Source organism: Ictidomys tridecemlineatus, chromosome 2, assembly GCF_052094955.1.
Source record: "Ictidomys tridecemlineatus isolate mIctTri1 chromosome 2, mIctTri1.hap1, whole genome shotgun sequence".
Classification (NCBI taxonomy): domain Eukaryota; kingdom Metazoa; phylum Chordata; class Mammalia; order Rodentia; family Sciuridae; genus Ictidomys; species Ictidomys tridecemlineatus.
This window is the reverse complement of record NC_135478.1, coordinates 145,848,998-145,876,132: the sequence shown is the minus strand read 5'-3', so window position 1 is coordinate 145,876,132 and position 27,135 is coordinate 145,848,998. Positions and strand designations below refer to the sequence as shown.

At 41.0% G+C, this 27,135-nt stretch overlaps 1 protein-coding gene across 3 annotated transcripts in view; it reads left to right on the top strand.

The window, feature by feature from the left end:
• The window catches only part of Chn2 (chimerin 2), a 296,829-nt gene that overhangs the window by 259,073 nt on the left and 10,621 nt on the right, over window positions 1-27,135 (top strand). For 2 of the 3 annotated variants that reach the window (XM_078039919.1, XM_005319154.4), the window contains 3 exons: window positions 3,514-3,591; window positions 20,042-20,126; window positions 24,405-24,578. In XM_078039919.1, coding sequence (XP_077896045.1) covers window positions 3,514-3,591; window positions 20,042-20,126; window positions 24,405-24,578 — 337 coding nt within the window. Of the gene's footprint in view, window positions 1-2,980; window positions 3,413-3,513; window positions 3,592-20,041; window positions 20,127-24,404; window positions 24,579-27,135 lie in introns of those variants that run through there. The other variant, XM_040291802.2, reaches the window with a different exon arrangement.

Sequence of the window (27,135 nt, the reverse complement as noted above, 5' to 3'; positions counted from 1 at the left end):
CAGCCCTCACAACAGAGAATTGCCCAGCCCCAAATGTCAGCAGTTTCAAGGAAAGTCCCTGATTTAAACATGTCATGTAGGGAGATGTGCTTCGTCTCATGAATGTATAGATGAAAATAGGTCAGATGGAAAATTCTGTTAGGAAAAGACTGTCAGCAAAAGTACTCACAATCTACTGTGTCTAGAGAATGCATTCAACAACATAGAAGATGTAAAGAGAGCCAAGGAGCCGTCCTCGGGTACCTAGATAAAGAAGGGCTCTGTGTAAGCATGCTCTCCAAGAAGGAAGTTTTCACCAAGAGGCTGTTGTTATAATTTTCCTTTAGTAAGAGGGTGACCTGAGGCCATCCACACTATTCACAATCATGCTTGTTCCAATGGAACACTCCAGTCCCTTAGAGAAGGATCTTAAGGGAGCAGTGTGTGGTTCCTTTGCGTGTCTGAATGGTCTTGTGTGTGAGTCAATCCCATTGAACAAATATCTGATAAAGAAATCACTGTCACAAGTAGGAATAAAAATTATTCATTATAAATAAAGACATGGACATAAAAGAAATATTAAAATTTGTATTCAACCATCCATATACCAAAAGAAGAAGGAGTCCCTGTCTGCTCAGTTTTCAAAGACCTACAGTTTATCAGATTCTGAAACTGTATATTCATGAGATTAGCCTAGTTGAGATTGCAGAATTTGTTCTTACCCAACATGGTTGGCTGGCCATCCATCCAAAGGTTTCTCTTTTGGTTTGCTAGCAGTGAAGGTTTGGAAAAGAATCCTTATTTCTTGTCTCCAGCTTTTTACCGTTAGGCCAAGCATTGGAAAACTTGCAAATGTATGTCAAGCCTCTGTCAAAGACAGTTGTTCTTGGGGAGTGGACACTGGGAAAGAGGTAAAAGGGGTCTGGTGGAGCCCTTCCGGAAGGCAGACTCCTGGAGGTTCAGGACCTTAGAAGCTGAGGCACGGGGAGGCCAAGAGGGTGTGTGGGAGACCCCATGCCATCAGACACCTTGGTCTGCCATCCTCCACAGCTCTGGCTTCCTGGATGCATAAGGGTTTTCCAGAACCTTATATTTATCCAGTGTCTGCCATGTGAAGGGCTCTTATTTGACATTGTTGCCTAATCAGGGGAAACAAAGGCAGATGAGACACAGACATGACACAAAGGGCTCTCAGTGTGACAGGGGAAAAGACCAGTTATAAATCACTGCCACACAAGACATGGACAGCACAATCAGAAAAAAAAAATGGATAAATTTTTTTCTCTAACTATGGGATTTCAGAGAACCGTTTTTACTCCAGTGGAGGAATTTGGAAAAGTCCCTTTGGAGAGGGAGGCATTTGAATTAGAATGTGAATATTGGTGAAAATGTAGACATGTTGAAATGATCCTGGAATATTCTAAAGGACAGAGCAAGCTTCCAGGGTAAGAAGTTGAGCATATCAGAAAAGAGATTTTGATGGATTTGTGTAAGGAAATAAGATGAGCTGGATATATTGGAACCAGCTCATGAAAACCCTGCAATGCAGGATGCCTTTAATCCACAGAGAAGCCCTGGAATTTTATGAGCAGATGGGGAGGGCTGAGCGGATTCAGCGGTGCTGTGCAGCTGTGTGTTAGGTGGACTGGAATGATAACCGAGGTCTGAGTTATTGTGGGGTAAGAAAGGTAAAAGGGGGGTAGACGTGACCGCTATTTTACATGAAGCCTCTGGCAGGGTGTGGTGACAGAACATGGCAGGCAACACATCGCTAAGCTCAGGCAGCCAGGCACAGTGTTTAGGAGCTTGGATGCTGGATTCAAATGCTTGGTCTTCTAGTCCTAGCTCTGTCACTGCATATCTTTGACAGATTACTTTTTTTTTTTTTTTACCTCTCAATGTCTCAATCTCTTCATCCATCAAATGGGGATAAAAACCTTACTCCTCATACCCATGTGCCAAAGATTAAATGAGTAAGTGTGTGTAATACATTGTAAGCAACATCTGGCACAGCCGAGTTATCATGCTCAATATAAAAAAGTGTCTCTTAATATTATTGAAGGTAACAGAAAGGGAGAATGAACTTCTGAACCCAGTTGAAATGATGGTGAAATATGGAAGTAGAGAATTACACAAGGAAAGGATCACTGTTTTGTGATCCTTCCACAAGGCTACTTGGGAAACTCTGCTGACACGTGGGACCACATCTCATTAGAGGGCAGGATGAAATCTGTGGACTGTCCATCTCCATAATGATTCAGACATCTGCATTCTTCTGACTTTCTAAGTTTCCAAAGTCCTGATTTTGCTGTCTGGCATGAGCAGGGTTAAAGTTCACCAATCGATCAGGAATACACTCAAGACATGACAATTTCCTCACTTCTAGTAATGATGAGCCCCAGAACCAACAACTATGGTCTCACAGGAGGCCATCAAATAGATGATCCTTTTAAGAGCATACAGGACTTTTGGAGAGACTGTGACACTAACAGACAGAGCATTGAGGTTTTATTCAAAAGAAAAACAACTGTGATGCTTCAGTTTTGGATAAGGAATATTTTCATATCTGTGCATTTGGAGGGGGTTGTGGGAAGGAGGAGACAGGAGAAACAAGGGGGCATCCTACAAGCAACACATCTTGCCTCTTATTTTTTTTTTAACTTTGATTATAGAAGTCGGAGCTGAAATGCTTTGCTCTTCTTCCATATTCCAGTCAGTGCTCAGATTGTTCCAATTTAATGCATGCATAAGAATAAAGATGAAGCTTTCAAGTGCTGAGGTAGATTTGGCAAAAAGAGATGAGGCTTTATCCCTGTAAGATTAAACAATCATCAGGGTTAAAGGTTTAATCTGCTGGAGTTCAGCCCAGGATGGGGTTCAGAGAACCAGAATAATTGGATACAGCCTCAGACTTTGAACATCAGAGCTAGTTGGGGTGTATGTGTGTGTGAGAGAGAGAGCGAGGGGGCGGGGGGGTGGGGGGGATGTGCTATTAAGTAGGAGAGGTCTCTCTTTTGCAATGTGTCGGGGGCAGGAGGAATAAAGCCGCCTGCCCCTGCCTCCTGGATCCTCAGTGCTAACTGGATGCCACTTCTGGGGGTTGCTGTACACGTGAATGTGTGCTATTGTTCCAGGCACACGCTGGCCTTAAGACATAGCACAAAACAGGCCTGTCCTTATTCAGAAGCAGAGCCCCCCTCCATCACTCAAACCGGCCCTTCCAGGTCACATGCCGGAGGCCTCTGCAGACAGGACGCAGCTGCCTCAAATCTGCTGCCTAACATTAGCCACAGTTGGAAGACCCTGACAGCACAGAGCTTCCCAGGCTCTGCAGGGGAAACTAGAAAGATCTGAGATCCAGGCACTATGTTCTCCCAGGAACTGTGGCTGGAAAATGAGAAAAAGTGCGCTGTGGTTCGGAAGTCTAAGCAAGGCAGGAAGCGCCAAGAGCTGCTGGCCGTGGCGTTGGGGGTGAAGGTGGGAGTCAAAGGCGGCTGGCTTTGGCCCCCTCTCAAACTCTTTGCCTGTTCACAGATCTCCTCCCTGGTTCGAAGGGCTGCCCTCACACACAACGACAACCATTTCAACTATGAGAAGACACACAACTTCAAGGTAAGACTCTGCTTCCTTCCTTTGTCACACCTGAGCAGGTAGGGAGGGTCCGTTTGTGGTTTCCATCTGGTCTGGGGTGGTCCTGTCAGGAGACAGAAAATTCCTTTGTTTCCCATATTGAGCTTGGGTACTTAACACTGTTGCCTTGTATTGAATCCAACCAACCGGAGGCCTCAGAAAGCAGCTTGCTGGATGCTTTTGCCTAGAAACACTTATCTGTGTATTGACTTAGTTCCTGATAATCAGATCCATTTCCCTTCCCGTGTCCAGTGCAAGAAAAACAGAGCATGCCCACTCTGTGCTTAGAGATGTTCTGGTGGAAGCTGAGCTGTACTTTTCCACTCTGAGTAGCAGTAAAGAAACTTGCTGTCTCTGAGCAAGTGAAAACAGTTGCCATTTCACATTCTGCATTTTGTCCTTTGTTTTCAAACGGTGCTACCTCCCTCTGTTTCTGTGTAGCCAGCTGTGAAAGCAAATGATGAGGAGAGATATCAGCCAGTTGCTTTGTGTATACTCTGGGTGCAGGGCCACCCTCCTCGCCTAGCCAAGCTGGGTCCTGCTGCCCAGACCAAACAAAGATAGGGAAGCCTCTGAAGTGGACTTTCCCACGTGTGTTTTTAAAACAAGAATGACTATCATCTCCATTTTAGATCAGCACTTGTACCTATGACCTGCCGTCAGAAAATTATGGCCTATTTCTTTTACTGTGTTGTCCCAAAAGGGCAGGTAGGGAATCTGATGCCACATTGCCTGGCTTGACATGCTGCTGAGAGACGAGAGTCAGAAATTTACCCCAGCAGATAGGCTGACAACTGAGAAGACTGGAGAGATTGGAGAGGAAGCATTCAGGTAGAAGAGAACAGGCACGAGAAAGAAAATATGAATTGCCTTCTTTTTTAAAGTCAGTTCCTTTAGGGCCAGTAAACCCTAGTGACTGTTGGGACTAGATAACCCTTGGTCAGAGGTGACAGGGAAACAGATTTTCTGCTCTTACTTGCCAATCCTCCACCAGAACCAACATGCGTCTATGAGATAATAGACGTTCGTGTGAGTTTGGTGTGTCTCCCTGCTTCTGTTTTTAGAAGGCAAATGGCTCAGGCATTTGTATGCTATCATTCAACTGAGGAATGGAATTATTCAGCCCTACATATTTAGCATTAGGGTGAAGAATTGCATTATATAGGTTTTGTTCCATGCTGAGGCTCTTAATAGTTCTCCCAACACCCAACAGTGACAGATCTAATTTGGAGCATAGAAAGTCTATGGTTTGTTTTTTTTCTCCTTCCTGTTTTCTATTTTAACCTTCATTATTTTTCTGCCTTAAGAACGTGTTTTTCTGACTTTTGGCAGAAATCCTTGGTTTGGGGCATCCTGTGGATATGCTACCATGGAAGAGAGGGTGGATCTTCTTGGACTTATAAATATTTTTCCTTCCTCTCAAAAATTCCAATTATATTGGCTTTAAGATACTATTGGAAATATGCACCTACCATAATGTCTTTATAGACTAGCTTCTCCATGTATATGCTGTGTCTGAGCTCATGTTAAAAATACACATGTGTATTTAGTTGATTGATAGGCTTCAAAGCAACGTTCAGTCAGTCTTTTCAATCTTAGGACTCTGAATGGAAATTTACTGTTCAGACATTTTAAAACAAAAAGACAGTGCATTTTATTTCTTAAATAGTACTGTTGCTACCTGATATGTTCAATATCAGTGAAAAACACCAGTTTCAAAAATGTTCACTTAAAAACTCAGAATCTATTCAGTGTGGCCTCTTCTAATTTTCAGCTATTGAGACAAAGAAAGGCAGAGAAGAGACAATATGTTGAGAGGGATACAAAAGCCAGACAGGAGCCTTCTCTCATGTGTTTTAAATAGACATCTTTGAAACTTAACAGACCCCAGAGTAGTGGCAGCAGTTGATTGTGGCTCTCAATCGTACTATTCGTGCCATTGACCTTAAGAATGAGTGACCAGGGCTGGAGGAGGCATTCCCTCTGTCCTTCCTTGCCCCTTGCCCTCCCCGCACCCCCATAGAAGTGTAAGTGGAAACTTTGCATGGACTTTGGAAGAACATTCCAAAAGCAGCTCTGTGCTATAAATACAACAGTGGGCTTTTAGTAACAAGCCACTAACTGAGAAAGAAATTTTCTTATCAAAGTCTCCACTGTCTGCTTGGAATTTCTGTTTTAAACCTTAATTTTATAATAGCTGTTTCTTTATGTTGACTTCTAATAGATTTTATTCTGAAACTTTTTTTATTTATAATTTATATTCTTATTTGGGGATATTGGGTACAGGGCATAGAGTAAGTTCAATAAAAATAATAAATAATCACATTTTCATGTTTATCAGGCCTTGCTCTCTCCTTTCTGGACTCGTCTGAGATGGGCAACTGCCAGTAGAATTGATTCCTCACCCCATAACAAGACTTTTTTGCCCCTGTCAGGTCTGTTCCATATAAATTCCTCTTTCTTACTCTATCCAGGAACTTTGTCAAGAGGAATGAACAGAAGCCCCAAAAGACTGGGAATCTGTGCTCCATCCTATCAGAAAGCTCCCAGCCACTGTCCCTGACTGCACACACGTATCTACTATGCCTGTTTTCAAGCAAACAGGAAAAGCCAGAATAGTGTCAGAACTAAAACTTTTGGAATCAAATTACAGTGATGCCTCACATCATGCAATGATTATGTACTTTTTCAACCTTGTAGGCCGATGCAATTCTTGCTCATTTAAAGCCGGAATTTTCTAATGATATTCACACCTATTTGGCATGAAGAGGTATTTATTTAAAGAATGGCAAAAATAACAGACTCCACCCTAAAATGAAAATTATTTATCAAGAGACAATCACTATAATTTAACTCAGTTTATGTTTTTAATCAAATGTAACTTTTAAAATTCTATTTTCTTATTGATGTATTATAATTATACACAATAGTGGGATTCATTAAGCCCTATTCATACAAGCACATAACATCATTTGCTCAGTCTCATTTCCTAGTACCTTCCCTTTTCCTCCTCCTCCCTGCCCCTGATCTGCTTGCTCTACTCTACCTATCCCCCTTCCATTATTATTATTATCATTATTATTATTATTATTATCATTATCATTATTATTATTATTATTTTGGTACTAGGAACTGAACCCAGGGGTGTTTAACCACTGAACCATATCCGCATCCCCTTTTAAATTTAGAGACAGGGTCTTGCAGAGTTGCTTAGGGTTGCTAAGGCTGGCTTTGAACTTATCCTCCTGCCTCAGCCTCCCAAGCCGCTGGGATGACAGGCATGTGCCACTGAGCCTGGCCTATTATTTTGTTTTAATTAGTGGGTTATAATTATATAAGTATGGCATATTTGTATGGACTTAGCTCATTTTATATTATGTAGTTGACTGGAAGAGGCACTCACATGTAACTGGAATAATCTTTCTTCCTTTTTTTTTTTTTTTTTTTTTTTTTGTGTGTGTGTGTGTGTGATGCTGGGGATTGAACCCAGGCCCTCACATATGCTTGACAAGTGCTCTACCACTGAACCACACCCCCAGCACTCCAGAATAGTCTCTCCAATAACACTTTGTGGCTGAATTCTAAAACTCAAACCCCAGAGCCCCCAGTATCTGGATGGCCAACCTTCCCTCCCACATTTAGAACATGGCGAGGTTGTCATAGGTGGCTTTAGCACTCCTGGCCACAATATGATCTTTGGCAAAGAACTTGGTTCCCTTGGCCTCAACTTCCTCATCTGTAAAATGGGAATGTTGTGAGGTTTAAGGAATACCTCTAAAGCACTTATGATCTCCTGGTCCTTGTAGTAAGTATTCATTTGTTGTTAACCTCTATCATTATTTTATTATTCTTCTATTTGTGTCTCTCAATTGTGCCTTTTGTTTAGTTTTCCCTGTCTCTGTATTTCTCACTCTTTATCCTCATACCCCTCTTTCTTCATCATCTCTTTCTTCCTCTCTTGCAAAAAGATGTAATAGAAAATGAAATAAAGTCTGATGATTTCTTTGAATGTATTTTATCATATAACCAGTCCTGGTTTATGTTCCTCATTTATTTATAAAGTAGACAAATGATCTAGATTTTTTAGATTTAGATGTCAGGCATATTTTTCCCCAGTTCTTAAAAAGTCTTTATATCTCTGAGGATTCTTAATTTTCCTGCACTTTTATAACAAATGACCAGAATCTCATAGGCTTAAAAAAACCAAAAAAATTTATTTTCTCACAGTTTTGGAGAAACCAAGGCATGGGCAGGGCTGGTCCCTTCTGGAGTCTCTGAGACAATCTCCTGCCTCTTTCCTACCTTGCTGTTGTTGGGGGGCCTTGCAGGTCCTTTGGCTTCTAGGTACGTCCCTGCAGTCTCTCTCTCTTACCATCTTTGTCTCATCTAGTTCTCTGTGCACCTCTGCAGGTCTGACTCGTATAAGATCATTGGATTTAGTGCCTACCCCAATCCAGCATGACCTCATCTTAATTGTATCTTCAATTGCCTTGTTTCCAAAGGCCACATGCACAGTGACCCAGGGTTAAGACTTGACCGTACCTTTCTGGGGGATGTGCGCCATTCATTACAAAACTATTATTTTCAGGAACCTTCAATAGGAGGGATCTCCAGCTTCATCCTAAAGGTTATATCATTGGTGCTATAAGTAAAAATTCAAAATTTCATTGAGGGTTTTCATGTCACTAGAAATTTAATTGCTATTAAATGTCAACTCCTTGGTCTAGGTGCCACTACTAATTTCTGTGACCTGGGGAAGTTTTCATTGATTTTTCTTATCCATGCTTTAACACTCTGACAGAAAGTGATAGAAGTTTAGTCATTCCTGATCTCTTATCTTTACTAAGCATTTCTTCATGAAAAGGATTATGGTAAGGGCATAAAAATCTTTAAAGTAACTTGTGACTTTTCCTAGACTGTGGTAAATTATAAGTGTCAATTTACTGTAACTGATTCATATTCAGAGTATATATTTTATAATCAAAGCTATGATTAGCTATTGCTTCACGTTAATATTTGTGGTTAGACAGGACTGGCTACATAATTAGTGGGGCCCAGTTCAAAATGAGATTGTGGGTCCTGTGTTAAAATATTATTAGGAATTTCAAGACAGTGACAGCAGAGCATTTGACCAAGTCTGGGCCCTTCTCAGTGCAGGGTCCCGTCCTGCTACTCAGAGTACACTCCTGAGACTCCAGTCCTGCGGTTACATGTGGAGAACAGGAGTCCAAGAAATCAGTTTCCAGGAGAATTCAGAGACTGGGATGCTCCATGTTGCAGGATCCTGTGGAGGGAGCAGGGCAATTGCTTTTCTATCCTTAACCAAGCAGGCTCCCGGAGGAAGTGGGAAGTCAGCACAGCCCTGAATTTAAAAAAAAAAAAACAAAACTTGAGTTACACAGAAGGAATAAAGAACATTCTGGGCAGTGCAAACCACATGAGTGAAAGCCTGGAGTCATAAATGAGCCAGGAGTGAGCTAGGGAGGCTGCCCAGAGGCAAAGGGCCCCTGCACAGTCTGTTCATCAATGGGGCAGAAGCTGAGGACTCCGCAGGTGCCCTCAGAGACCTCAGAGCTGGTCCCTCCCACCCAGCCTGTCCCCAGGATCTGCATCACAGGGACATCCAGGACACCCCTCTCTCCTCCCCACGTAGAATAGGGATGGAGAGTGGAAAGTTCTCAAGGTCAAGAGGAACCTCCCTACACTCACCTCATCTGTGTGCCCTTCCCCATTGGTCCCTCTCCCCCCACCATCAACTCCACTTTCCCTTACTTTTCTCCACAGCACTGGTCACTGGCTGATGTACACATTTACTTGTTGTCCTGCCTTCCCCTGGTCAGATGGAAACTCCTCCAGAGAGAGGGATTTCTGTCTGGTTGCTGATTGCAGAAGCTCCTATGAGGATCAGAGCCCAGCCTCAGCCCACTGGCTCCACATAGGCAAAGCTCATGACCCTGTCTACGCAAAAGTGCAGCTTTAGAGCCTCCTTCCTCACTCCCCACCCCAGTGAGCCCCCATTTGTGGCTTGTGTGTTGCATTCACTTACGTTCATTGCGCTTGTAGGTAGCAGGCCCTTGCCAAGGTCATCAGACTGGGCTGTAGGCAGACAGATGCCATTAGGAAGGGCTAGGCCAGCTGTTGCCCCCCATTTGGCTAAGGACATGAGTGTACAGTGCTACCCAGTGTTTTATAGTGAAGGCCATGTGTCCCAGTTAACTCCTGTTGCCCCGTGTCCTGTGTGGTGACTCTCAGAAGTGTCCTTATCAGGACATAAGTGAAATAATTTCCTTACTCACCCTTTTCTATCCCCTGTTCTGCTAGCAGCATCCTTCTCCTCTGGGGCACACCCTATCTTGTGTGCTCTTATAGCATACTCCCCCTGATGCCCACCTTTCCATAATATTCCTGGGGGCCAGACTAGAAGTTCACGATGCTGAGAATGTGTCAGTGTGCTGCTAATGCACCTGTCCAGCATATGGCTCTTCAACCACCCAATTTGGGTTTTATGGCTCATTTTTCATTTCTATGCCTATTATTGGTTTTTGCATTTTTTTTTCAATTGAAAGCAGGGCCTCACACCTACTAAGCAATCACTCTACCACTGGACCATCACCCCTAGCCACAATCTTGGCATTCTTATCAGTATAGTGGCTGCTTGCTTGGGGCAAGCCATTTTTTCTCCCTGCTCACATTCATCTTTTCTTCTTCCTCCTTGACTTCACAAAAAAGGTGCTAGCCCATCGTTCCCACTTGCATTCTCATTGGCACTCCTGTGCACCTGGGGAGCAGAGACCAGGGAATATTGCACCTGCACATTGGCCTACCCGGAAATCAGCTTCAGAAAGGGTTGTGGGCTCTCTTTTGTCTGCTTTGTCTAATCATCACAAAAGGTTGTTTAGGCAGAAGTGAGTCTGAGAGGAACAACTGAAAAGAAAGGCAGAATTAGTCACCTTGAATATGGAATGAGTGACTCCAAGTGAGACTTGAATAAATAGGCTCAGAAATGGTCTTTATGAGGGAAATGTGGCTCCTGCTCCTAAGTGCTACGAAGAGGAGTTGTTTTTATCAACACCCTACTTTGGTCCGGCTCCACCACTATAATTATTAGAAACCCTATTTTCAAGTAATAGAACCCCTGGAAACTCTTCAGTTAAAAGGAGGTTATTACACAGGAGGGGCTCACAGAGCTCCAGGGACGACCACCAAGCAGAGGAAGAAATGTGAACTCCTCCTTCTCTCCCTCTCCCTCTGCTTTCCCTCCTCCTCACCCTCTCTTTCTTCCTCCTTTCCTCCCTTTCTCACCATTTCAGAAATTTTCTATGGTCATCTGTCTCTGTTGCTTTGGGGACCTGTGGTGAGGTCGAACATCATGGCAGGAGCATGTTGTAGAGCGAAATTGATCATTTCCTGGCAGCTGGGAAACAGACAGAGAGCTTGGGGCCCCAATATTCCCTTCAAGGGCATGCCCCCAGTGACCCACTTCTCTCTAACTAAGTCCCACCAACTCCCAATAGCACCATCACAGGGACCCAAGTCTTTAACACATGAGCTTCTGGGGGATATTTAAGATCCAAACCCATGACAGTGCATGTTTAGCTTAAAAAGAGCGTGTTCATGAAAATGACAGCTTAATTCATCTGTTTTAAATCTGTTGGGTTCAGCAGAATGCCCGTATCCAGGAACTGCATGGACAGCAGGGATTTCAAGCATGTGCAGAAAGGGTTTTTGGAGAAGGGTCTCACATAGGCAGTGGTGTGCTCTGCCTGCCAGGGCCTGACTCAGAGCTTCTCTTTGACCTCCTTGGTTTGTCTGTACATACATGTTAGGACACTGTCATCACTATCCTTGTAAACTCCTTTACAAATTAGCAGAGCCCAGTGGAAGAGAAAAGGCTTTGTTGTAAGCCCTGCTGGGATGCCTGACTTAGGCCACACACACCAGGGACGTGACTTGGCCAAGCTACTCACAGATGCCAATCATCTACTAAAGAGTCTGACTCTTATCAAGCGCTTAGCTCTTATTAATTTTGTATAGAGTTTGTTTTGATCCAAAGAACACATAATTTAAAGGGACTAGTCTAAATGAGTAAGTGCATGTTTCTGGAATTTTCAGCCCGGAGAAATATGCGTTTTATGTTTTGCTGGGGGTGTGGGTGAGGGTGGGGCAAGTACCAGTGGTCACTGCACACATCAGTCAGGTCTTTTGGCAGGTTCTCAGGAAAGGAAACCATTTCACCACTCATTCCTTTACTCAACAAATACAGACTTCAGGCTGATATGTATCATGTGCAAGAAAGACAGTGACGATGAAAGAATAGGACTCTCACAGACAAGGATCATACCACTCTACCCACCCCGGAACATTTGCAATGTCTGGAGACATTTGTTTTATTCTCACACTGAGGGTGTACCAGTGGCAACTAGGAGAGGCTAGGGATACAGCTAAACATCCCATAATGCCCAGGACAGCCCGCACCACAAAGAGTTAGTCAGTCCCATATCAATAGCACTGAGGTTGAGAAGCCCTGCCACACCCAGTGGGGAGCCACAGAAGGTTTATGAACAGGCTGTCTCAAAAGAATGTGGGTGCCAATATCCTCATGAACTTGAGAGGAAATTAGATAATGAGAATGTCTCACTTTATGCAATGAGGAGAGTCCCAAAAAGCTTTGCAGCAATTGATGTTTGAGAAATTCAGTCCCATTTTTTAATTTTGATGAAGCTTTATTTGTTATAATTGATTTGACCCATTCATGCATCTTTACCAGCAGCTAGGATACCATCCACTTTGTATTTTCTATGTCAATTACTGGAGCGCTGCACTTTAGACCAATTTGCTGAGCACTTTGTTAAAGGAGCTCCAGAAGGGTTGTCCTGATCTGGGACCATGAATCTTCAGTCTCCCAGAGAATACAGCTGGGCTGATGAGCTTGTAGCTGGGAAACTCCTTACAGAGTTGGTCCAAAGTAGTTTTGTCAAACAAGATGAGGTTATTGAGCTCATCACAAACTTGCCTTTGGACCACATCCTGAATCCTACTTTAAATGCACTGTAGTAGCTGCTGACAGATGAATCCAGGGATCTGTGGTGCTGGGGTTGAGAACCTCACCTCAGAACCCAGGCTCCCCTGCAGCATCTACTCAGCGGGCCTCTAGAGGGGATTGCAGATTTCTCTGTGGCACTCTCTGTTGCTGTATTCTTCTATCTGAAAAGGTTCACTTCAAGGTCAGTCTTCCATCTGATCTTTCAAGAGGGGAAAGTCCAGAGTTTAATTTAATTTCTCACATGAGTTAAATGTCACATAATTACAGGCACTACAGTAAATTATATATATATATTTTTCATTCATTCATTCATTCATTCCTTGGCTGAAATCTAGAGACTTTCAAATCTCTAGATTTGACTGAGGATAAGCTACCAATACTCCCTGCCCTCACTTAACACTGGGCAAAAGCTGGACTAGACTCTCAGAACTACCTCAAGGCCCCTCATTTACACAGAAAGCAAACAGGAAAAACTTGCCTTTGGTCCAAAAGAGCCTTTTTTGAAGCAAAGCAAAATAATCAAGTTCTTATTTTTTTTCCCCTCCAGGTACTGGGGATTGAACCCACAGGTGATTTGCCATTGAGCTACACCCCCAACCCATTTTATTGTTGTTTCAATAATAAACACACACACACACACACACACACACACACACACACATACACACACACATATATTTTGAGACAGGGTCTTGCTAAGGATCCTCAAACTTCGAATCCTTCCTGTCTCAGTCTCCCTAGGTAGCCGAAATACAGGTGTGTGTAACCATGCCCAACTTATGTTCCCCTTTTTAATTTAAATAATAAAAATGCAAACTGCCCTGCTTAGTTCCCATTTTTAATAAAAATGATACTAAAGACAGTACGGTTCTATTCTATACCAGTGAATATCAATCAAGGTTACTTTGTCACCTCCAGGGGACATTTGGCAATGTCTGCAGATATTTGTGGTTTGTCCCCACTGAGGTTTGCTACTGGTATCTAGCAAGTAAGGGCCAGGGATGCTGCACAACATCCCACAATGCACAAGATAGCTGCCCCGCCCCAACAAAGAATTTTCAAGCCCCAAATGGTAACAAGGTTGATAAACCCCAATATAGACGGATGAGAAAAAGCAAATCTTCTCAACTGCAGCACATGATAAATACCACTGTCTTACAACCAGATCCTGAGCCAAGCTAATTGTACATTTGAGAGACGTTTACACCAGTCCACTAAAACATATTTGTTATAAAATCACTAGAGAATACTGCCTTCCAGATTGAGCAGATGTGAGACAAATAACATCCTGTTCATTTAGTAAGGGCCAAGCCAGGGGCTACTTGCTACACACGCCTGGGATTTTTCTTGACAGTTCTGCTGGCTCAGTTTTTATTAAGTGGCAATTCCTGGGTCATTCATAAAACATGCCTTATCTCCTGTAATGCCATCTTTTTGTTTGGTGTGGTTTTTTGAATTCCAGGCAAACCATGCCCAGTAAGTCTTGGACAGACATTCTTCCTGTCTGGGGTATTTTCTTCCTGTCTAGGGTATTTTAGTTACTGCCCTAAAGTTTGCAAAATGTTCTTTCTCCAAAAAGATATTCTTGAAAATCAATAAACTGCTGAGGAATGGAAAAAGCCGATTAGTGACTTTCAAGATATGAGGCATTTTACTAAGAGAGTAGCCAAATAAGTCAACCCCAAATAAAATGGACTCTGAGAGGGCCCTCAACATTCACATGTGATCTATATTGTAGAGATTGTCTAAAAGAAAAGTGAACAATACATCAGCCATGAAAATAAACAGTAGCCCATCCCAAAAAAAGGAAGTTAGGCAGTGAGCCTAAAATAATGTTTAGCTAACTTCACAATCCTTCTCTGTTCCCATTCCATTTTATTTCTGTGGGACTGAGAGGGACATTGGAGTTATTTGTGAGTCTCTTGATGTCTACCTGCATCTATTTGGCTGGAGAAATGAGATCAAAGGCAGTAAGGATGTCTGCTGGGAAAGCATGTGGGTAAAGATGAGCAGGGTGAATAAGCATTGATTTTGATGTTCTCTATTTTAAAACATATTGACAAAAAGGGCAATTATAGAAAATTTGTGATTAATATATCTGGCATTTCCTGAAGCAGTTAGTAGGTCAGCTTCTTTTTTTTATCAACGTACATTTTTGTTTGTGTGCAGTGAATATTGCAGCTACCCTCCTAATTTCTAAATTTCTAAATATTTCATTTCCATTTTTCCTCCAAGGCATGAGGATATTTCCCTGAGGGTACCTTATCCACTGCAGATGTTTCAGAGAAGAGCATTGTATTGTCCGTCTTTTGCACCACCTATAAAAAAGAGTGCCTTTCACCAAAAACAAAGCCCACTGTCATTGGGTCTTGGTTATGCTATTTCCTCATCTTAGAATGTTGTCCCCGAGTCATCTGCTCCCCAGTTAACTCTGTGGCTTCCCTGCCTGCTCATCGTTCCCAGTCTGGTAAACTGTCCATCCTTCAAAACCCAGTACCACTTTCCCCGACTTTCTCAGAATAATTTATACTCTCTCCATTCTTCTACCACAGAATCTCCAACATGCTCTATTGTCACTGATATAATTGTTCAAGTTGCCTCTTTATTCTTGTAGATAATGAGATCCTTAAGTGCAAGGAGTTCTTGCTCCTCTGATCTCTTTCAACTTCACCTGGTTGAAAGAGACCTAGTAATAGGGCCCGTGTCAAAAAGCATCAGCATGTGAGTATCAACTAAATGAGGGAATAATAAGGCAATGGAAAGGTGCCTAGTGGATGAAATAGGAAATAATTCATCTCTCTGACATCCTTCCCCCACTAATTTAAAAGCTCTTTCTGAGATATATCAAGTCTCCATTTATGAGTGACTTGGTCTCATGTACCACTGATACGAAATGTATTGTACCAAACTTGCTGGAGTTGGGCAACCTATTGTTATTTATTTGTTAATATACAGGAATATTAGTGTCAATGCTTTTGTACATATTGAAGCTTGACTTGTAGTCAGTTTATGTAAATGTTCCATGTGTTTTTAAAGAGTGTGTATTCTTTGGTTGCATATGAAGTCTCTTTCCTATTTGATTTTGGATTTGCCAGTTTCTCCTTGTAATTCAATCTTTGTTTTATGTTTTTTGAGATCATGTTGCCACATCCATATGAATTAAGTTAATATATCTTTCTGATTTAAAAATCTCATTGTGATTCATCTTTATCACTAATAGTGACATATATATGGTCTATTTTGGGTTTCTATTGGCTAGCATTTACTAGGTATGTCTTTTTTACTTCCTATATTTCTCTCATATTAATTTTGAGTGTGTTTCTTACAAAGATTTTTTTAAAGGATCTAAAAATGTATCTTTGATAAGTTTGAGTCATTTATATTTATTGTGACTAGAAAACTATAAGGATTTTAAAAATATTTCACTCTGCTTTTTTATTGCTTCTTTTTTCTTATTTCCTGCTTTTAATTGGCTTGATCAAATCTAGTTTTTTTCCCTTATGTGTTTTTTTAAAAATTTATGCATTCTATTTCACTCTTTTTGGGTATACTAAATTTTTAAAAATATGCATAAATGATTTAAAATATCCTTTGGTTTACTAGTAGTTCTTCTAACATCCCCGGTTGTAAGGACCTTGGGAAGCTTTAACTTCCCTCATCCTCTTTAATCTTCACATCATTTTTCATTGTTTATAAGTCCCCTAAAATTAGTCATTGTTATTGTTTTATGCAGGATTAGATGAACCCACAGTCACTTTTTTTTCTTTTTTGCTCACCATTACTTCTTGAATCCTACTCCTTCTTCTTGGGTTGCATTTGCTCTTCATGGAGTATATCCTAGTATGTCTTTGTATGAGGATCCCTGGGTGGAAACTCTTGCCATTTGTCTGAAAATAGCTTTATTTTACCTTTCTCTTGGATGATAATAATCTGGATGTAAAGATTGGACTGCCAAGCGAGCTTTAGTGGGGCATGTTTATAATCCCAGCCCCTTGGGAGGCAGAGGCAGGAGGATATGCAATTTGAGGCCAATCTTGACAACACGGCAAGATCCTGTCTCAAAATAAATAAATAAAAAGTTTGTTGTGCAATATTCTTCTCTGATCACTTCTATGAAGTTTCCATAATCATTAACCTCTTCTTGCTGAGGAAAAGTCTGCATTCACCCTAATTGCTGTCCTTTTTCAGGTTTTCCTTGTTTTTTAGTATTCTGCAGTGTCGCCACAATCTATGCAGATTATTTTTCTTTGTCTTATTTGAGACTCATTTAGCTTTTTTCACTCTTCAGGTTCTATGTTTTACTAATTCTGGAAAATCTTAACTATTTTTCCCTCTGAATATTGTTTCCCTATCTACCCCAAATTCTACCCTCTCTCAACTTCCCAGGATCATCATTTTTTGGCTTATCTTTTTTCTGCATCTCCAGCATCTTCTACCTCTTATGGTAACCCCATTGATAAATCAACATGCCCTAACATCTTTCACCTAAAAATAAAATATAAAATAAAATCTTCCCTTGATGGCAGAACTCTCCTGAGCAGTCTTCTCTCTTTGCTGGAAGTCATGGACGGACTTCTTGATGAATTTGCCTCGACTTCTTTCCAGTTTCTTACTGCCCACTTACTCTTCAGTTCCCTTGAATCTGGCTTTTGTCCTCACCAGCCCAAAGACACTGTCGTTGCCAAGGTTGGTGATGACTTCATGTAACTGAATCAACATTGAGTGCTTATCCGACTGGACCTCTTTCCAGCATTTAACCTGGTGGCCCATTCTGTTCCTAAAGCACTCTTCATTTCTTGGCTTCTAAAATACTTTACGTTCTTGGTTTTCACTAAATGTGGAGCACTGAGGATATGGAGTTAAACTTTCTTTTGTTTGTTTTCTGCTCCCTATTCCTAATATGCTTTATCCTTTAACATAATTTTAAATACCATCTATATGTCAGGGATAGCCAAAAGTATATCTTTAGGCCTCAGCCCTCCTCTAAGTCATCAAAGCTGTGTGAAATCCTTCTTAACACTAACAATTGGGTATCATGGGAGTCTTTAACCTTAACCTATCTAAAGCTGATTCCTTACCTTCTTGCCAAAGATTGTCTTCCCCATCTCAGCAAAGGGTGTTACTGTCCAACTAGTTCCTAGGCTAGAAACTAGGAGTCATTCCCGATTCCTCTCTTCCTCAAAGATCACATGCGTTCTATGATCTGGCTGTGGAAATTACTTCAAAATATCCCGTCTCTACTGCCAGCCTCCCGATCTCTGCCTCTGCTTTTCTCAGCTAGACTACTACATAGTATCCAAATCTATTCCACCATTAATATCCTCCATTTTCAAGACAGTGATCAAAATAATCTTTTTTAAAAAATCATCTTTATACTGGCATCCTATAATAATTTCTTATTGTACCTGGATTAAAACCAAATCCTTGCTCATGAATAAAGTCTTCAAGATCCTGTGTGACTTTCTATTCCTGCCTTCAACTTCATCTCAGTTCCTCTCCCTCTCATTCCCCATGTTCTAGCCACCCTGGCTGTCCACTGCACAATCACACCAAGCTGTTTTATTCCTGAAAGGCCTCCATACATACCTTCTGCCTAGAATGTTCCCTATTCCTCTCCCCACAAAACTAGCTCTTCTCTTCTTCCAGGTTACCTTCCAAGAGAGGCCTCCCTGCCCATCCTGGGTAATACTGGGCCCTTCTTTGCCTCTCTGGCAGTAGCCACATCTTTTTTTCCCCCACAATCATTTATGTACAATTTTTTTTAGTTATATTTCTATTATATTTAGTTGATCTTGCAATCTCAGCAATTTATTAATAACCAACTTTGCCGCCAACTTTCAACAAGACGTTTTTACTGATGGGTGCTTTTAGTACCAGGTTCAATCTCTGTGGGTCTCTGAGTGAATCATGGCATTTGACCTATGTGAAGTGCTCCGGGATGAGTTCTCCACATTCCTACAAGGAGTACTCTGTCACGTTCTACTCTTTGTAGAACAAGCCTCCATTTAAATGACATACAACTTTGAGAGATTTTTTTTTCACATTTTTCAGAAAGAAAACAGTATAAATCAATTTACATGTGATTAGCTGAACTACCAAAAGATAACTATAATTTAATTTTATTGCATAGAAACCATGATCATAGTTGCTTTTTAAAAATTTATTAACTATTTTCTTTACTGCTTTTACTTCTCTGTGAGTTCCATTAGGAGGGAACCAGGTTTGTTTTCCTCGCCACTTTATGTACACCCTAGTATGTATATCTAGTATGTATGAATGAATGAAGAAGTCATGGGGTGCTGTTTTATCTTAATCTGTTCTCTGATGAACATCTTCCCAAATTGTGACCATACTTGTAGTCCTGATTTTTTTTTTCATTAAAAGCTGTATGTAGATCTCCCAGTCTGTTAAAAAAAAAATAATAATGTCTTCATTTCTTTTATTTGTTAATTAAGGTCTTAAACTTTCAAAAGCCTAAAAAAAAAATCAGAACCTTTTCATATAAATTTGTATACCGCCAATATACTGCAGTGGTTCTTGGCTTACCAGGGCCACATTTGCTCTGCTCTGAAGTTCTTTAGTGCCAGAGAACAACTATTTATTTTATTTTGTTTGGTTTTTGTTTTAACTCATGGCTTAATATATGATCCTGTTACAGGAGGACCTGTACCTGATTAGTCAGAGATAAGACCATCCTTACTTTGTGATATGTGGAATATTTAACAACTGGCTGAGCACCAAACAATGAGAACAGCACTTTGGCCAACCAGGAGGGACTTTCAGCTTACCCACCTGAAAGGCACAGCAAGCCCTGCTGAGTATAGACCTCTGGGGGATGTAATTCCATGGGTCCTATTGGTAGCCTATATTTTCAGCCAACTCCTGCACTTTTTTTTTTTTTAATGCCTTTTTTTGGAAGTGGCTTGAAGCCTTGGAAACTTTTAATTATCCCATAATCATGTCTTATTTATACCTGGCTGAATACTCTACAGATGGATGGAACAACTTCAGTCAAAAGGGCACAGTAATTGAGTTCTGCCTTCCAGAACTTGCTGAGCTAAATGCAGGTTGTAGCCACTGACTCAGGCTATCTTGGGCTCTACACACAGTGCCTTGTTCTGGGTGATGGCATGGCTCTGTAATCTCACTGTTTCTCCACATTCCTTTCTGATTGGGGCATGGTGGATTAGTGGAAGGTTTCAAAAATCAAAGCCTATCTCTACTTTCTCCAGATCCATTTGCAACTGTTCCTCACCAGAAAGAAAAGGGCAGTGGGGATGGCTCCTGCTGAGACGGCTGTTTCTTAACTTCACCCATGCATTTAACACAGGAGACTACCGCCTCCAGATACCTGAATTTGTTGACACTTTTCTTCTCTTTGGAACACAGGTCCACACATTCCGAGGCCCACACTGGTGTGAATACTGTGCAAATTTCATGTGGGGGCTCATCGCCCAAGGAGTCCGGTGCTCAGGTAGACATGGAATTTTGTTTCTCCATTTTCCATCAGGAAATGTGCAGCTATGTTGAGTTAGCAGTTCTCCAGAGCTGGAGACTCTACCTAGATGAACTAAAAAAGCCTGGCTTCCAGGAGGGTTCAAGGCCTCTCTGTACTCAATAGGGAGACTGTTCTTAAGAGTTTGCAAAAATTTAAAGGAATATCTCATGTTTATGCAAGAAAGAAAAAAACCCTAACAAGTATACTTCCTTAAGACTTAGGTAGACCTCCCCAATAGACAGTAGTCCTAAAAAGAAAAAAAAAATCAATGAAATTTTATAAATAGAAAAGCAATACTTGTTTCCTATCCCATCTTACTATAAAAGGCAAGACATAAAAAGTATTTGCTACAGGCACCAGGTTAAACATTTTCTATTTATCATGTCATTTAGCCTCACCACAGACCTTAGGGAAGATGCAATTATCTACCATTAAATGAAAAAGGAAATGGAGTCTTAGAGCTCATTCTTAATTGCCTCTGGCCACATGGTGAGTGGTGGAACATTGATTCAAAGGCAGCCAGATTCCAAAGCCCAGGTTCAGTATTTTTCTGTCATCAGATCAACAGTGAAACCAGTTACCTTAATTTGATATCACATATTTTCAAAGTAGTTTGAAACCTGGGTGTTTTTCCACTTGGAATTGAAGGCTGAAAGGGTACCACACACCTTATTAAGATTCATTGAACAAAATGGCATAAGGTGGCCAAATTAATGAACCAGGCTTCCTAATTCATCCTACCATGATTTTTCTGACTATGGGGTTTCCACTAACTTCATGACTGATTTCCTTCTCGCTAGGGTATGATTTTTTTTAAATAATTTAAAATCAAAGCAACTAATGACACTAGACTAAGGTGATCTTCTTTCCCATATTTCCTATTTTGGTTCTGAGGATCAGGCAACCCTGGTTTTCCCCTTTACCCATAAAATGACTTCTCAGCAAGTGGAATGGTGGCTGCCAGGGACTTCGAAGGGGGCACAGGATATTGTTTGGGAGACATAGAGTTTTGGTTTTGCAAGATGGAAAAAGCCCTGGAGACTGATGGCAGTCACCCCTGTAGACAGCGGGAGGGTTCAAGTGGTTCACATGTATGTTGGAGAATTCTGCAGACCCATAGCAGATCCCTTAGGCATGTGGCAAACCAGAGGTGGCCTCCCCAGAAACGTTCAGATACCTGGATGAACACCAAAAATTGCCTTGCCAGGAGTCACGACATAGCTCCTGGTCGAACTGCTGAGCCTGGTGGTAGAATATCTGAATTACTCATTAATTCGGCTTATCCAGCTGATAGCTATGAAAAAAATGCCCCTCATTGCTGGTATTATCCAATTGCAGCAGGAAATTGGTCCAAAGTCAATATTATGAAAATGAAACTCTGAACTTCACATGAGCTGTGATCAGCAGCTTTTTTTTTTTTTTTTTAGTTTTAGTTTTAGATGGACACAATATCTTTATTTTATATTTACGTGGTGCTGAGGATCGAACCCAGTGCCTCGTGTATGCTACATGAGCTCTACCACTGAGCCACATCCCCACCCCGATCAGCAGCTTTTTGGGGGATAAAATGATTTATTTATTTATTTTTTTCTTAATAGAAACACAGTCTCAAACTATATTGTTAGCTCCCTCCATTGGCTATTTTTTGACCTTTTATGTCCACTGAGGATTAGGAAGGCTAAAAACAGCATTAAAGGTTAAGAATAGCCATCAAGCCCTCAGTTCTCCTTATTTTAAATATTTTTATTTGTGTACAACCAGAAAAATGAAAAATTGTGCCCCATTTGTGTACTATGAACTGAAATGCATTCTACTGTCCTATGCAACCAATTAGAATAAATAAATAAAACAAAATAAATAAATATTTTTAATTACCTGGGCCTTATTTGCAACACATGTAAATTCTACTAGTTTATAAAAGCTAAATATTTTAATATTTCTTATAAAATATCTTCATTTTAATAAAATATTAGTATTAAACTCTACATAGAGAGACATGAAATTGCTTCAAATCTTAAGATGAAGTTTATAAGAAAATTAGAATTACTATCTGATCCTGCAATTCCACACCTTGACTGATACCCAAAACAACTGACCGCCAGATCTTCAACAGATGTTTGCGCATCCATGTTTGCAGTAGGGGATGATAGAAGCCACCCAGGTGTCCATTGATGGGTGGATGGATAAACAAAAGGTGACATGGACATACAAGGAATGGAATTTCATTCATTCTTAAAAAGGAAGGCAATCCCAGCACTCATGGATCCTGAGGGCAAAGGCTAAAGAGACCCACATGTTGTTGTCTTCCAGGTAGGTAGGACTCTTATCTCTCCCTGCTGTGAGCGAATCAGGGTGTATCTTCAAAAAAAGGAAGAAACTCCTGATGCATTCTACATACAGCATGATGTGTTTAGAGGACAACATGCTAGATGAAATAAGGCAATTGTGAAATTATAAATACAGTATGATTCTATTCACAGGCTCCTGGAGTAGTCAAGTTTATAGAGTCAGCAAGTGGAATGGTGGCTGCCAGGGACTTCGAAGGGGGCACAGGATATTGCTTGGGAGGCATAGAGTTTTGGTTTTGCAAGATGAAAAAGGCCTGGAGACTGATGGCAGTGATGGTAGTACAGTAAAATATACTTAGAAATGGTTAAAATGGTAAATTTCATGTAATGCATTTTTTACCATAATCTAACAAGAAATTTTAAATGAATTGTAAGACACAGTGAAAATTACTAATGAGTAGCTGGATAGGCTGTATATTTTCTATTACTATAAACACTATTTATTTTATTTGACTTAATATTTACATAATACATACAATGGTCATACTTAAAGTGTTCAGACTATATGCTGAGCACATTCTAGTAATTTAATTGATGCTTCTGATCACCTTAAGAGGAAGATGCGGTTATGATCCCTATTTTCTGAAAGTGGATCCCAACAAGAAAACCAGGCTGTTCTGTTTAGTCCAGGTAGCCAAAATTTACATTCACTAAATAGATCTATCAAAATATTATTGAATTTTGTTTAAGCTTTGCTGAATTTCTCATGTTAATAAAACTAAGATGGATTCAAACTGGTGACCATAGACAGAGGTCTCAGCAAGAAAACATTACTGAAAAATGACTTCGAAGTTATTACTGATGATTTCAGAGAAGTTAGATCCTCTGAAATCCTGGATATGGTTAAGTGTTTTTTTTATAAAACATGTGACTATAATATTTATTACTCTGGGGCATGGTGGATTCGTGGAAGACTTCAAAAATCAAAGCCTATCTCTACTTTCTCCAGAAAATATGTGTATGTGTGTGTGTGTGTGTGTGTGTGTGTGTTTTGTATATAAAAATGTTATTCTTTATAATCAGAAAAAACAAGACTTTGATTCAACCACAAGTCAACCGTGAACAACTTTAGCATTAAATTTTTATTTTCCAGAAAGTAGTCTATGTGCCTCTTTACTGTCAGAGAACTTCCGTCAGTGGATACCAACTGCTAACAAGGCTTTTAATCTGTTCATTGAACTTAAAAGCACCTTTGCAGCTTGGGATCTTGATAGGAGCTTTATAAATAATTACTCTAATCATCACATTTCATGGCATTGTTATAAACACTCAGGTAGTGCCCCTAGTGTGCAGTTAGACACTGTTTCCACACACAGGTGTCAGAATAAGTCAGGTAGAAGGGGAAGTGGCCTCCCCAACCTGCCCAGAAGGAAGGAAGGGATTGGGAGGGAACTCTGGGTAAAGATCCAGGAAAGGCAAAGAGAGTTTCAATGGTAATGGGTGCCCCAAACCAAAGACAGTAACTCTGTCTTCTACAAAAGGAGCATCCAGGACTTAAGGAAACAACCCAGCATAAGTCCTAGTGCCCTTTATGAGCCATTACCAGCTTTGAAAACCCAAAACTCAAAAGCCCAATGTGAACCCAAAGAATCCAAGTCCAGAGAGGAAAACTGTACATAAGCAGCCTAATTACCTAAACTATCTCAGCAAGGTGTTCTCTTCTTATGGTCCAGCAACAGAGAAATCTTAGTGAGAAAAATGCAGAGTTTTCATCAGAGTTTTGTGAATTAAGATGAATCTCATACTTCCTCTTCTAGTAGAGACTCTCACTTCTAAATGAGATGGATGTTGCAGAGGAATACATCAAACCCTTGGGTGTGGATGTTACTATTTGGGGCAGTGTATAATTTGTGTTGGGCATTGACAAAAGGACCAACCAAGACTAATGTGGCTTCTTTGTTTTCAGACTGTGGATTGAATGTGCACAAGCAGTGTTCCAAGCATGTGCCCAATGACTGCCAACCCGATCTCAAGAGGATCAAGAAAGTGTACTGTTGTGACCTCACCACACTTGTAAAGGCTCACAACACACAGAGGCCCATGGTGGTTGACATATGCATTCGGGAAATTGAAGCAAGAGGTTTGGAAAATACTTTTTTATGATAATACAGTGATTATATTTTTGTCAGGGAAACAGACTCACTCTACTATCATTTTTGGGAAAATGAACTAACTGCACACATACAGAAACACATACACATAGAGGATAAAATAATTCTTATCAACTCTCTCAATTTCCATTTCCTCAAGCCATGCATGTATGCCGTCAACAAATGTTTACTAAGCATCTACTACGTGCTAGAGATTAAGGATCTGAAAGTCTCCATTCTCGACTTCAAGAAATTCATATTACAATGTGGAGAATCAGAAGGGCAAATACCTATTGTGGGTGTCCATATGTCCATATTTAAAGCACCATGGGGTCACAAAGGATGATGTTTTCATCATATTTGAAGATAATTAAGAAAGGTTATGGCAGGGAGAGTTTTGAAATAGATCTTAAAGCTGGGCATGATGGCATATGCCTGTAATCCCAGCAGCTTAGGAGGCTGAGGATCACAAGTCCCTGGATCACAAGTTCAAAGCCAGCTTTAGCAACATAGTGAAACCCTGTCTCAAAATAAAAAAATAAAAAGGACTCAGGATGTAGCTCAGTGGTAAAGCACCCTCTGTTCAATCCCTAGTACCAAATAAAAATGAAAGATGAAAGGAAGGAAAGAAAGTAGAGAGGGAGGGAAAGATAGGGAAAGGAGGGAGAGAGAGATCTTAAAATGTTCTTCTATTAAGTAATACAGAAAGTATTGATCAATACATACATCCACTACCTTCTAAAAATTCACTTCTAATATTGGTTCTGTTTATTTCAAAGAAAAGATTTCAAAGATTATAAAGATCTATGTAATGAAAAATCAAGTTGACAAGAAAAATAGTAACATTCCCCCCCCCCCAAAAAAGTTCTTTATTTTATGCTAGAGTGATCTTTTCTTTATTTTTGCTTCCTTTGGCCACTATTCAGTATCAAATATTCAGGACATAATGGACCAGGTCTGATGGGGAGAATTTGTGTTGCTGAATATAATTTGCATAATTGACCGTTGATTGTATTATATTGGTATCCATTATTGTGTCCAGATTGCCTTAATATATTCTACAGGTTTCTATTCATTGGACAATGAGCCTATTCTTTCCAAAACAAAGCAGGACATTGTAGCTTGTTATCTCAAGCCTTTTAAAGATAGGAAATGATCCTGCTTCTCCTAAGGATGAAAGCTGTAGTCGTTCTGAAAACTGGCTCATTTAATCTCAGATTGTGAGAAATGCCTCCTTCCTTTTCACCACTGTGGCTGTTAGAATTCAACGAATGCTTTGGGATCTGGTGAAGGTGTCCCTTGCAAGGGCTGACTAGCCCAAGAGAGGAGAGGCACCCCAACTCTGGCAGAGACAAGTGGCCCTGGGTCCTGCTGTGTGAAAGGCACTGCAAGTTTGGGGTCAGAGCCTGCAAGTCACGGCAAAGCACAGGAACTTGGCTTCATTGGAGAAGCTGGAATCCTGCTACAGTAATCCTTCTCCAAGTAACTTTAGGGATCCAAAGTTCCTGTCGTGACTGACATTCAGGGGAGAAACACCGTGGGGAGAATAGCACTAAGCCTACCCAGTGCAATAGAAAAGAGTGGCCCAGATTGGAAATTTATTCCAAGAGACTACACAGGGATTGGAGCTGCAGATGATAGAAGCCTTCAGGTACAAGCTGAATCCAGCAGTCATCTAGAAGAAATTCACATGATACCTTCCCACCTGCATAACCACCACTGCCCACATGACCCTGAGCAAACCACTTGTGAGTGGAATCAATTACACTTTATAAGGTGGTTATGAGGATTACATGAGTTGATACATATAACAGATCTAGTATAGTGTCCAACATACAGGACCCATGTTACTTCTTGTCACCTTCTCCCAGAATGACCAACCTCTAATTCCACCTTCCAGTCTGTGCCTGTCTGACCCTATTAGCCCAGGTGTTTCGGAGCTGTCAAGAGATCCTGAATAATAGCGTCTTCAACAAGACAGACATCTGTTTACCTCTCCAGGAACAATCCAGGCATTTGGCCGTGGTCTAGGGCTAGTCAGGCAGCTCCCTGGGGGCTGCGACCCAGGCCCCTGCACCTGTTGCTCTGTCCTGCTTGGGGCATTGCCCTTGTCTTCTCCCCCTAGTTGGCTGCCAGTGTCTCATCTGCATTCTAACCAACAGGAAGGGGGAAAGGACAATCTCTTTCCCTTTAAGGTCACAATGCAGAGGCTGTACGCATCGCTTCTGCTCTCTCTGCATTGGCCGGAATGTCATGGACATTGCAGTGGATATTAAAAAAAAAAAAAAAGATTCCATCACAACAGAGAGATGGCAGAACAAATATGAAAAGGACAGCCGGCAGCCTCTGCCATTCTGACAAACTCCAACCCATCCTTCACGACTTCTTTCAAAGATGAGCTCCTCAGCGAGGCCTGCCCAGGTTCCTCTCCTGTCAACCTGCAGGATTAGTTGCCCAGCTCCGAGGCAGCACCTGTTCCAACATTATTGAGATAAGTTTTCCTGTCCCCATCTAGAACAGGATCGCACTCCGGTTTCATTCATCTTG